Here is a 12,250-nt window from a genome sequence, read left to right as displayed (position 1 = left end):
GAAAGCCTTTCAGAATTAAGCAATAGCAGGAAGTTGCAACGCTGTTAGTGGTAACCTGAATAGTCAAACAGCAAGTGTTCATTTTGGTGGACTTGGTGCTTTGACACATGCTGTAGTGCAGGGACTAGGAGCTGAAGGTGTGCTTTTGGTCTTCCTGTGTGATTTGTCAAAATACACTTCATGTATTTTTATCTTTGCCATTTGCATATGAATTTAGTAAGTGTGTCTCTAACTGTTCACCACATCACTAAGTGGACTGTTCCTCATACTGTTCATAGCATGAATCTGCTGTAAGTATCCACTGATGCCAGGCCGTTCCTCATTCCTTTTTTTGTTTGTAGCCCTTAGGTTGTTTAAGCTTCATCCACTCGACTGAGACTGAGTTGCAAAGATGAGTATCTTCTGTGCAATACTGTTGGTGTTTCCTGTTCAGTATTTCACAAGGGCTTTGAGCTTGTTCTCTAACTGCAAGTGCAGAAGCCCTTTTACCATGTGACTTAGACCACTCTTCCGGTGAAAGGGACTAGCTTTCAGTATTTCTCAGAGCTATCAGGTATTAAGTGTTCAAACTCTGCCTAGTGTAGTACCATGCCTAGTTTTTTTTTATGTACACCATGTAATGACATTGTCAGATTTCACTATATTTTTAAATAGTTCCTTTTTTTTTTAAGCAGGGTGAATTTTGTGCCACTGTTTCATTCCTCATTCTGTTAGCTTCCTGTCAAGTGTTAAAGATTGTATCAAACAACTCAATTTCCCATGTATTGTTTATAGGCATAGTGCTATTGTCTTATGTAAGTGTGCAAATCACAAAAATTTCTTCACTCTTATAAAGCTGGTTTTATTATTCCCTCTAATATCTTAACAAATCAAAATGTATGCAACCATGCAGAAGTCATATCCCGATTATAATTATGGGGTTCATATTATAGACCTGAAAATGCAGCTCCTGCTCGACCTGTCAGTGCATGACACAACAATATAGGTGAGGTTCCAGTTAACCCAGCTAGAATTGTGCAGCTTGAGAGTGAGTACAAGGACTGCTTCTCCATTCTTGTGTCTGAGCAAGGAATTTCTCAGTGTTTTTCTTTGGTGCCCTTGAGTACTGGACCATCCCCATGGGAAGACACTGTTGTTCACTGTCAGTAAAGTATGTTGCTCATTGCAAGCACAGCGAGTTGGAGCGGGGAGTTTCTCATCCATCTCTTCCTGTGCATCTGCTAAAGTTCTTTGATGTTAGAAGTGAGAGAACTTAATTCCAGCTTCCTAGTCCATAGCTCAAAAAATTTAGAAATTTACATCTCAGTTTCAAAATAAGCGTATATAAGGAGTAGATATTCAGAAGAGAGAAGTTTTGTGGGGTTCTTTTGCCAAATTTAGAAATACAGTGCACAGGAGTTTTGCATTGTCATCCAGGGCAGGAAGGTTGGTTCTTGGGAAAAGCAAATGGCTGGGGCACCAAAATGGATGCAAGTAGGTCTTTGGAAAATGGCAGCAAAGCATGTGACAGAAAAAAGACAGACACTAAAGGCAAGGAGAAGTAGAAGCAAATACACATAAACCGTATTCTTTCTTAAGCTGAAATACAAAGATGCTGTAAGTACAAAAAGTACAACAAAATACAAGAATTCTGCTATTCGTGTCTCAATTTAGATTTAAATTCTTTTTATCAGTAAGGAGGCTGCTAAGTATGAAATTGGGAAGTTAAAAAATTAATAAATTTAGCATGTCTGGAGGACTTCTGGTAAATGGTGGGGTGAACTGATGAGTCAAAATAGAATGAGTCAATACTTATGTATTAAATAAACCTGTGAGGGTTTAATATATGTAAAGTAAATAGTGAGACTTGGTGGTTAGAATAGCAAGCTGAAGAGAAAATGTCCCAACCTGTTAGACATATACAGTATAAGAAAGGTGGGACTATTAAGTAAAAGAAATTTAAGAAAATGTTATGAGAGCTCAGTGAAAATTTGAGAATGTGAAAGTCTGGGGAAATAAAAGACAAGGGATACCTTTGACTGTATGCTTGGTGTGACTTCAAAGAGTGGTCTAGAAGACATCAGTCTGAAAATCAAACACTTTAAAAATAGGTTAGGTTTCACATACGTGCCTTTGCACAAGGCCCTCCTTAGCATGTATATTTGTGACAACCATAATTTCCTCATTGTATTTCAATTCTGATTTTTTTCTCTGCATACAATCTTATGTATAACCTTGAAAACTTGCTGTAAAAGTACTGTTCTGGGCGGTTTTTTTGTCTTCAGTTTATTGTAGTAGATAGTGATTTTAAGAGTTCCTGGTATTAGTACTAAATAGAGAAAAACCTGACAGAAAAGTTACTGTAGAGGAGGACTGAATATTGTGTGCAGTTTTGGTCACTTCAATATAAGAAAGACATTAAGCCATTAGGGAATGTCCAAAGGAGGGCAGTGAAGATGGTGAAGGGCCTTAAGAGGAAGCTGTATGAGGAGTGGCTGAGGTCGCTTGATTGGTTCTGCCTGGAGCAGACTGAGGGGAGACCTCATGAGGGGAAGAGGAGGGGCAGGCACTGATCTCTTCTCTGTGGTGACCAGTGACAGGACCTGGGGGAGTGGCCTGAAGTTGTGTCAGGGGAGGTGTAGGTTGGATAATAGAAAGCGGTTCTTCACCCAGAGAGTGGTTGGGCACTGGAACAGGCTCCCCAGGGAAGTGGTCACAGCACCAAGCCTGACAGAGTTTAAGAAATGTTTGGATGATACTCTCAGGCACATGATGTAACTCTTGGGGATGGTCCTATGCAGGGCTAAGAGTTAGACTTGATGATCCTTGTGGGTCCCGTTCAACTCAACTCAGCATATTCTGTGACTGAGCATGAAACTCGATATTCTTCTGAGCACTTTGGTAAATCTTTTCCCTTTTTTTTGTTAATAATAGCTCGTACATTTCACTTTGAATTTCTGGTCCAAAATGGAGCAACATCCAGTGGGATAGTTTCCAAATCTGCAGATTGTTTTGTCTGTTTGTTCCTGTTGTGGCAATCAAATAAACAAAATGGAAAGGAGTGGAGAGGAGTCAAAGAGGAGGAGAGTGGATGGACACTCTTTTGCAGTTCCATGCTATGGGAACTCATTTTATTGTCTTTTGTTTTTCTAGTTCTTGACAAAATCTCTGATGAATATGTAGAGTTCTCGTATCAGTTTAAGAGATCATTCAGTGTGTTTTAATATAAAAATATTTCTAGGGTATTCATTAATTATAATAGTAATTTTGTTTTCCTAAACCCAATCAGTAAAAATTCAAGAGAAGATAAAGACACCAGTAGAGGCAATGGCTTGGTGACATGACTTTATCTGTCTAGTGATGGTAGATGTCTGTTCATTAAAAATGACACTGGAAAGGGACACTGACACATTTCCTTCTCAAAATATATGTTCATGCCTTCTCCCTTCTACCACGTGCTTAAGGTTAAAAACCCCCAAGTATTAAATGTCATTTTGAAGACGTCAGTGAGGAAAAGTCATCAGTGACTAACTCAGCTCCAATTTAACACTGAAAATTCTTACAGACTTATTTGCACATTGATTTTTCATAGGATTACATTTTTCTTATGAATCAAATGTGTCTGAAGATTCAGAAAATCATATAATTGGAAAGAAGGAACTCCAAATTTACTGGAACCTCTACAAATCCTGTAATTTAGTGAAAAGTCTTGTATAGTCCAATATTCAGTTCTCTTGCCTTTTTGTTTAGGTTTTTTTTTTGTTAACTACTGAGGAGTGTTCTTAGGTTTGATTTTTTTTTTCTTTTTAAACAGTTCTTAATCCTTCTCTTGATAAGAGGTTGCAACTGGTTGCAACTCGAGTAATTTTTGTCATTTTTATATTCCTGTTCTGAAAAAATACAGCAAAGGAGAATTTCAGTTTGTCAAAAGAATTGTATGAAGACCTTTTCCCGAAAGTTGATCTAACTAGTGCTTAAAAAAAAACCCTCAAAAACATATAAATAGCTAGAACTGATGAGATTTCCTTAGAAGATATTTTGTTCTCCTAAATCAGAAAACAGGCAAACATAAAATTATTCACTATTATTTAAACACTGATGAGATACTTCTCAGTATGAACTGCAGCTCCATTTTTTGTCACATAACAAATGTATCTTCACTCTCCCTGATCAAATAAGTGCCATTTTATCTATCCTTTCTGTGAAAATTGATTCTCCAAGTACCAGGTGGGTAGGAAGCTGCACAGCTGTTGATTCAAATAAATGAATTAAGATTCAGTAATCATATGCCACCCAGCATACTGCTGAATCTACAGAAACAGAATTTTATGTGCAAAGCTCTGTGTAAGTGTGATACAGACAGAGAGAGGGAACCATCCAGTGTGGATTAGTCAGCTGGAAATAAAGCAAAAAGATGACTTTAACTCTCCATTTGCTCAGTGCTGTGTGATGTGTGTTCCCTGTTCCATGGGCATAGCTGTGCCATCTCCAGTGTTGGGATAGGGTTACCCTCAGTCCTGCCAACCACATCTTATTAAAATGTCTTTAACAGTATCCAGTTCTTAAATCTTTGATTTCTGGCATCTGAGAGAAATATGAAAGTTCAAAGTTCAGTTCCCAGTTGCCTGTGCCTTGTTTAGTTACACTGGCTACAAAAAAGGTCTAAAGGAGGTAGATTGTGCCCTGAGCCTGACTGATGAAAGCTGTACATGCTATGCCTAATGAGTTCTGGTGCCAGGAATAATACAGGTGGTAAGAGGACAAGTGGAAATTAAGCCGATCATGCTTACATAGATACTAGAAAGATGAAGTCCAAAGTAAGTAGAGTAGCTCAAATTGCTCCAGTATTGTCATGTTACAGATGTGTTACCGAAAAGATTTTCAAACATCAGATACTGACTTTAGTGATTCAGTGGCCTTTATAATTTAACTGTGAAATAGTCAAGTGGCTCAAGGTGCTCTATTAAAGGAAAAGCATTAAGATTGAAGAATAGTGTACTTGCTGGTCTTCTTTTGCTGCCAGTCTTTACTGTCATTAGAGTTGCTTCTGTCCTCAGTTGATTGCTTTCTTGCATCAGGTTGGTCCTCATCCTGTAAGGTGCTGCGGTCAGTTGACTTTGGCTGGCTACCAGCTGCTTGCCAGGCTGTTCTATGACTTTCCCTCCTCAGCAGAACATGGAGAGAAAATACAATGAAAAACTCATGTTTTGAGATAAGGACAGAGATCACTTGACAATTGCCTCTTCCCACTCAAGTGGCAAAGGGGAATGGGGAATGGGGATTGCTGTCAGTTCCTAATGCTTTGTCTCTGCTGCTCCTTCCTCCTCACATTGTTTCCCTGCTCTGGCATGGGGGCCCTCCATGGGAGACACTCTTTCATGAACTCCAATGTGGGACCTTCCCACAGGCTGCAATTCTTCAAGAACTGCTCCAACTTGGATGCTTTCCACAAGGTACAGTTTATGGATATCCGCTCCAGCAGGATCCTTTGTGGGCTGCGGGGAAACAGCATGGGCTGCTTCACCATGGGCTTCAGCATGGGCTGCCAAGGAGTCTTTGCTCTGGCACCTGGAACATGTCTCCCTCCTTCTACACTCACCTTGGTGTCTGCAGGGCTATTTCTCTCACATTTTCTCACTGCTCTCGTGCAGCTGCTGTGCAGCATTTTTTAGCTTTTCTTAAATATGTTGTCACAGAGATGCCACCAGCATCGCCAGTGAACTCCATCTCGGAGCCAACTTGAACCACTGTCCCTCTCTGACATGGGGGAGCTCCTGGTATCTTCTCACAGAAGCCACATAAACCCAACACAGGTGCACACAAACCCAGTGAACCAGTAGGGCTACTTAAATGTTTAAAGTTCGACCCTGGTGACACCTGGTTTTATGCAATCAATGCCACAGTTCTTGGTCCCTTGGAGGCTTGAGCCTCTTAAGAAAAATCATGTTTCTAATTCTTGTCTCTAGTAATGTTCCATGTCAGACACCCTTTTTACAGTGCTTCTTTCCCTGCAAAGGAACAAATTTAAAGAGGAAGAGGGTTATTACAGAAGCTGTGTCTCTGCTGTATCTCAGCACCACCAATGTGCAATCCTGTCCTCACCCTGCCCTCTTGCAACAAGCACAACCATTTACTGTCATGCAGCATGTACCCATTTCCCTTGTTTCAGTGCTGACCCTCAGGTATCTTCAGGTTAGGTAAGACTGGAGTTCTCTCAGTGCACTGATATTTGAAAAAAAAAAAGAAATATTGAGCCAAATGTTGGTCAAGTACCTAACCATAGCCAGGTCCTGCCCTGGATGACACCCAGTAAACTCCTGTAGTAATAGTTGTCTAAGCCAAAGAAAGAAGGGTTTCAAGATGAAACATGCAGAAATTTCTCAACCTTAAACTTTGTTTCCCTCTCCATCTCTCACAGGCTACATTTCTTTGATGTGTAAGATACAACCATGGTTTATTAGCTAGTGACTTCCTATGAAATATAGATTATATAAGGAGATTGTTGGAACTTCTGATGAGTGTAGATCCCAAGTGTGTGTTTAAGCATATTGAGAGTCTGATCTGTTAGTAGTTACTTCTAAGTTATGGATTCACGTTTTTGCAAGTCATGAACAATTGTTTTAAAGTTAATTGTGAACACAATATAAAAAAACATTGCCTGTCTTCTGGTTTTGACCATTGCTGGCCTTGAAAATGAACTTTTGATGACTTTCTGCCTGTGGATTTTTTTCTTTCAGATGGAGCAAACCTGTGATGATATAGATGAAATGTTCAGCAATTTGCTTGGGGAGATGGATATGCTGACCCAGGTAAATAATTTTTTTTTTTCCGTCAGAATTAGTGAAATAGCTATTATGTGTCAGGGAAAAGAAGTAAATTTTCTACATTTTTCATATACTTCCACTCTGAATAAATACAAATACATTATTTTGAAAAACCTTCAACTAAATTTTTCTAGTTGACAGTTAAAACAAGTGGCCTGAAGTAGAAGGTAATATCAGTGCAGGGTAGGTTCTTAAAGAGAGCTAATTGCTTACAAAAGACATTTTCTCAAAAAAACTCCAAGTCACGAATTTAAATTCCTCTGGACTTGGTCCAGAGAAATTGAAAGATTTTGTCATAACAGGAAGAGGCTGAGTCTGTATTTTCAGGCTTGAATGCTTTGCATACATGGGTAAATGGGATGTAGCCTGAGTATCAAATGTGAACTTTGGAAATGAAAGGAACATTTTGAATGTATACATAAAAATAATCTTTATATATGGCAAAATATTAAGTTACAACTAGGGTGGCATTCAAGAATTTACAGAGATATTATTGCCAGTGTAGAATACACTCTTGAGAGGAAAGTATAAAAGAACAAGAGCCTTTTTCTAAAGCTCTAGTCATTAAATACTTCCTGCATAACCTGATGAAAGGATAATTTTTATTCCTAGGAAAAAACCCTACAAAGACAATAATATTGTTGTATTTTAGTAAATACATGCTCAAAAACACTTAAGTTGTGATCTTGGATTCTGTGTGAGTCTGTTTACAGCCTCTGTTTTGAGGGGGTCTTTCTTCTTGGTGAATCTCAGTGCTTGACAAATTAGATACCAATAATTCTGAGCCTCATAATAGAAATTGTGTTTAAACTGTGTGAAAGCCAAGATTTCACATGACATTCTTAGCTGTCAAATCACAACATTTTGGCCCTTTGTACTCTTGAAGGGCTCTTTATAATAGTGTGTATTTTATTTATACATATATCTATATATATAAAGAGGAGGGGGTTTATGGTAATTTCATGTTGTTATTATGCCTTGAAAATTAACAAAAGACTGCTTATGATAAATTTTACCTCCTCAGATTGGACATAGCACTGTTACGAGTGCAGGTGATGCCAGCAGAGTGAGCCTCTTGTGTCTCTGCTCACCTGATGGAATAGAGTCTTCCTAAGATGGAGACTGACTCCTTCTTTCCAAAGTTCTGACATCACCTCTTACATCAGCATTATATGGGAGAAGGAGACAGGCCTGTCTGAAAGTCTGAAGACTTTCAGTTAACAGACTTGGATCTTAATTTCTTTAGACTCTTAAATTCCAAACCAAGAGTGGAGATAGTTTTCCACACTTTTTTACCAATCTGTGTGTTCCTAAAATATGTGTAAATGATAGAAGCACACAGAGATACCTTTACATTCCATAACAAGGCTGAAAAAGAAATGCAAGTTCAGATTTGGGCTTTTCTGCCAGAAACTAGGAATTCTCTATTTAACTAAGCACATTTACAGTTTACATTGCAACAGCGTGTCTTTTCATTTGTTTTATTTGGGTTTGGGGTTTTTTTCAAAGAGCAGAAGAAAGCAACAGCTAGGTTACATTTATATTAGTAAATAAAACACTCTGGAGAGAAAATGACACCGTAGCTTAAATATGTACATAGCTCTTTTCTCACCCTCCCCCAAAAAGCTAAAGAAAGCTAAAACTCAGTCTGGCTTTGTCCACTGTCTGGATTAGAAGCAGTCCTGTTTTCTGCTGTTCCCCGCACCAAGCCTAGGTGTTGCTGGTGTGGTGACAGGAGTTGCTGTTGTCATGGATCAACATGGGATTGAGAAGCATGCAAAACCCTTGACATGATTGTGAGACAGTGCTTGAACCCTCGTCTTGGCCCTAGTTAGTTTACCTGTTTAGGCATAATCCTAGAAACCAGTTTGTGTCATTCTGTTCCTTGAAGAAGAATTGATTTCATTAGATAAGTTCAGATAATTGATTTAGAAATGTTAATATCTGTAATAGTAATTATATCATCAGATACCTGGTTTTTTTCTTCTACCTTAACAGAGTTTAGGAGTGGAGACTGTACCACCTCCATCCCCCAAAGAGTCCAGCGATCAATTCAGCTTTACAGTTGGTTTTAAAGATTTAAATGGTAAGTAGCTGAATGGACTCTTTCATGCCTTTTATGCTTACTTAACATAGCTCACAGCAACAAATGAGAAGAAAATCTTTGCATACCCTTGATCAAAAAAATCCCAAAACAAACAAAAGAACCCTGTTTTGCTGGAGAGGGAGGTATATTTGTTTGTCTCAATTTAGGAAACTTGAAAGGGGCCAATTTTTTGGGGCGTTAGTCAGTCTAAACAAGAATCAGACTTTTAAAAAGGTGTGGGTGTAGAGGAAAACAAAAATGAGAAGTCTCCCAAATAACTTCCTAAAATGCAGCCTTTTTAATATAAAGATTTAACTTGATAGAAGACAAAGTTCCTCAGTGTGATGTCAGAACTGTGTAAGCATTTTTGTTCAGTGGAAGTTTCAGCTTCCACTGCTTCCACTTTACATTGCTTATTCTCATTTTGGTTTGCACTGCCACTTTTGCATGTACAGCTGCTCGTTGATGCTGTGTGACAAACCAAATGAGGGAATGTATCCGAGTTTAAAAAAAGAACACTCCCTATGATTTTGTACATGCTGGGTTTTTTTGGTTTTTTCCTTCTTTTTTTTACTGGGGGCTGGTTGTTTGCATTTGCCTGAGTTGGTGCTAACCTTTCGTTTTGTCCCGGGATCAGTTCTCTGTTAGGTTTCCTAATGACTCTACCAGCAAATTGGGTAGAACTATGTAAATACAGAGGACCATAAGCCATCTTTCCCACTGAAGAGAAAAACTTATTAAATACTCTGTTAACAGGTAAAGCAGGGTAAACTGAGATGGTCTAGTGGCATATTCACACTTAGTCTGATGAATAATCTATTGTTTATTGGAATATTTAAGCATTTGTCAGTATCCAGTTCAGCATTCTCCATCCCTTTTCAAAATCTCACTTAAAAGTTTTCTCAATTTGTGATTTATTTATTTTTTAACTACACTCTTTAAAGAAATTTAAACTGCAAAATCTGTTCGATCTTATAAAAACCTTCTCTTCTAGAAAGCTAAATCATCCTACAAGGGTTTTATTCTACAGTATCTCTTACATCACAGCTAGTTCAAACTACAAAAGAAATTACATAGTAAGTTCCAGTATAGGATTTTATCTTATACTCTGTCAGAGTAGAAAACAGAAGGGAAAAGTTACAATATTTCTATCTGATTTATAAGATGCTTTTAAAACGGATGGTCTTGTTTGCTTTTTGCTTAAAGGATCTTCAAAAACCTATGTGTGACATACCACCCATGTGGTATGTCACAAATGTTGATCACACAATTACTGATGTGCTACAAATGACACCATACAATTTCTTGTGTCTTAGAGCTTTTTGATTTTGCTTCATGCTAATTTTAGAGTTGTAGAATAGTAGTAATATATGAAGATATTCTTGATCTAGGCCTCAGTTACACATTTTGTTGCTATACCAAAACTCGCTAAGCATTTATGCATGCGCTTAAGTGAATAGCCTAATGGGAGCTAATGGAATGTCTTGCACCCATATCACTAAGCATGTACCCAGTGACCTTGCTGAATCAGGACCATGTTTTATAACATCATAAGGGCCTGAGACTGTATCACTGGAACTGAAGCTTCCTGTCTGATTTAGTTTATATTCATAGAGTTCCTTGTACTGTGAACTTCAGTATGAGCAGATTAATGGCTATTCCTAAAGCACATTTGTTTCCCGCCCCATGTAAAATGTTTCCTTTCCCATAACCCTTGTACCTTACAGTAACCATGCCTTCTGCAATTTAATCTCCATGGAACCGGAAACAGTGTTTTGCATTGCACTCACTCTGACACATTTTGTGTTTTTCTTTTCAGAATCCTTAAATGCCCTAGAGGACAAAGACCTGGATGCTTTAATGGCTGATCTTGTAGCAGACATAAATGAGGTTGAACAGAGAACTTTACAAGCACAGAAATCTTCTTGCAACCAGCAAAGTACAGTCGCTCAGCCTTCAACGGGCTTAGATAGTGACAGTTGTTCTAAATCAAGTCTCTATGTTACCATTACTGGACAGTCTGGGGATGACCTGCCCCCTCCACCTCCAGACCCTGGTTTAGACCTTCCACCACCACCTCCTCCACCTCCTTCTGAGCCACTTACCCAGGTAAGTCTGGGTGGAACCTTATTCTAAGCATTCACTTGTTCTTATAATTTTGCAAGTGATGTTTGGCACCGGAAAGCTTGTGGATATCCCAGGTAGATACATCATGGGAAAGCTCTGCAATGATGAGACATCCATGAACTTTGGAGTGAGATTTCTACTGTTGTGAGCAGTTTCTGCCTGTTCCTTGACCTATTGTCCACTCCTTCACCTTTCTAATCATCATTTTGATAGCCCAATACAGGCATAAAGCATCGCAAATGATTTATTGTAACAGAAAATTTATAACTGAACATTTTTAAGAATCACTGATCAGTTAATATCTTCTTATAGAGAACTTGGCTTTGGCATCAGTGCAAAACATGGCCAAAGATCCCTCCACTTTGTGAAGATGTCGCTGCGTTCGTTCAGAGCAGTCTGTGCTACTGGTACTGATAAGACAGTTCTGCAAATGTTTCCCAGATCCATCCCTGGCCTAAGTGATTTCTTGCAATAGGAAAAGCTGTTCAGTTATGTGATATTCAGCATTTGGTAGGAGATCAGGTGTAAGGCTGAGCACAAGAAGTATCTCTCCTAATCCTAACACAGAATCACTCTGCTCTTCTTGGTCTCGTCTTTGAAAGGAAGTAATGAAGACCATCTGCAATAGGGGACAAATGCCCTTTACTTAGGAGGTGCTAAAGTTATCAGCAGGTAACCCTAAACAATTGGCTTACCTGTGTCAAAGTTTTCAGATTTATCACAACCTCCTCCCTGTTTGTGTTTCTACAGAGCTGAACAACTGAAATCAAATGTGATATTTCTAGTAGAAGCTTTAGAAGTTAATTTCTTTGATGTGAGGTTGTGGAGAGGTAGGTAATGTAAGAATTCTGCCTTGTCACAGCCCTGTGAGGAGAGCGTGTGCATTAGAGTTAGAAGAGTGATGCAGCCCAAAAAACATGAAATCATCTTTTTCAGTGTTTATGTGTTTCATCAGTGTTTATGTGTGCGGTAACTATGACAGAGATGTTTGCATTTAGGGAATGGGAATATTTTGGGGAATGTGAAAAGTGCTCAGTCAGCCCACGTAGAACTGTACCAGTCAGTTTTGCTTAAAACCATGGTCAATTCATTACACGGACTGAATATGAGTCACCTCTACATCACTGCTTCCCCTGTGTTTGGCATCATACAGCAGACATTCAGCAAAAGGAACAGAAAATTGGGTGGGAAGAGGACATTTCTGATGATACAAAAACTGATTCACTGGGTAAAG

General features: G+C 38.7%; 1 protein-coding gene across 1 annotated transcript in view; it reads left to right on the top strand.

Moving 5' to 3' along the window:
- LOC113986036 (amyloid beta precursor protein binding family B member 1 interacting protein) overlaps positions 1 to 12,250 on the top strand; it is a 66,162-nt gene that overhangs the window by 9,847 nt on the left and 44,065 nt on the right. Inside the window, exons 2-4 of the mRNA XM_027717408.2 lie at positions 6,717 to 6,788; positions 8,802 to 8,889; positions 10,709 to 10,998. Coding sequence (XP_027573209.2) covers positions 6,717 to 6,788; positions 8,802 to 8,889; positions 10,709 to 10,998 — 450 coding nt within the window. The remainder of the gene's footprint in view (positions 1 to 6,716; positions 6,789 to 8,801; positions 8,890 to 10,708; positions 10,999 to 12,250) is intronic.

The sequence above is a fragment of the Pipra filicauda genome, unplaced genomic scaffold, assembly GCF_003945595.2.
Source record: "Pipra filicauda isolate LSUMZ 115617 unplaced genomic scaffold, ASM394559v2 scaffold1_size10287979_pilon, whole genome shotgun sequence".
Classification (NCBI taxonomy): Eukaryota; Metazoa; Chordata; class Aves; order Passeriformes; family Pipridae; genus Pipra; species Pipra filicauda.
The sequence above is the reverse complement of the archived record's forward strand: the minus strand, read 5'-3'. Positions and strand labels throughout refer to the sequence as shown.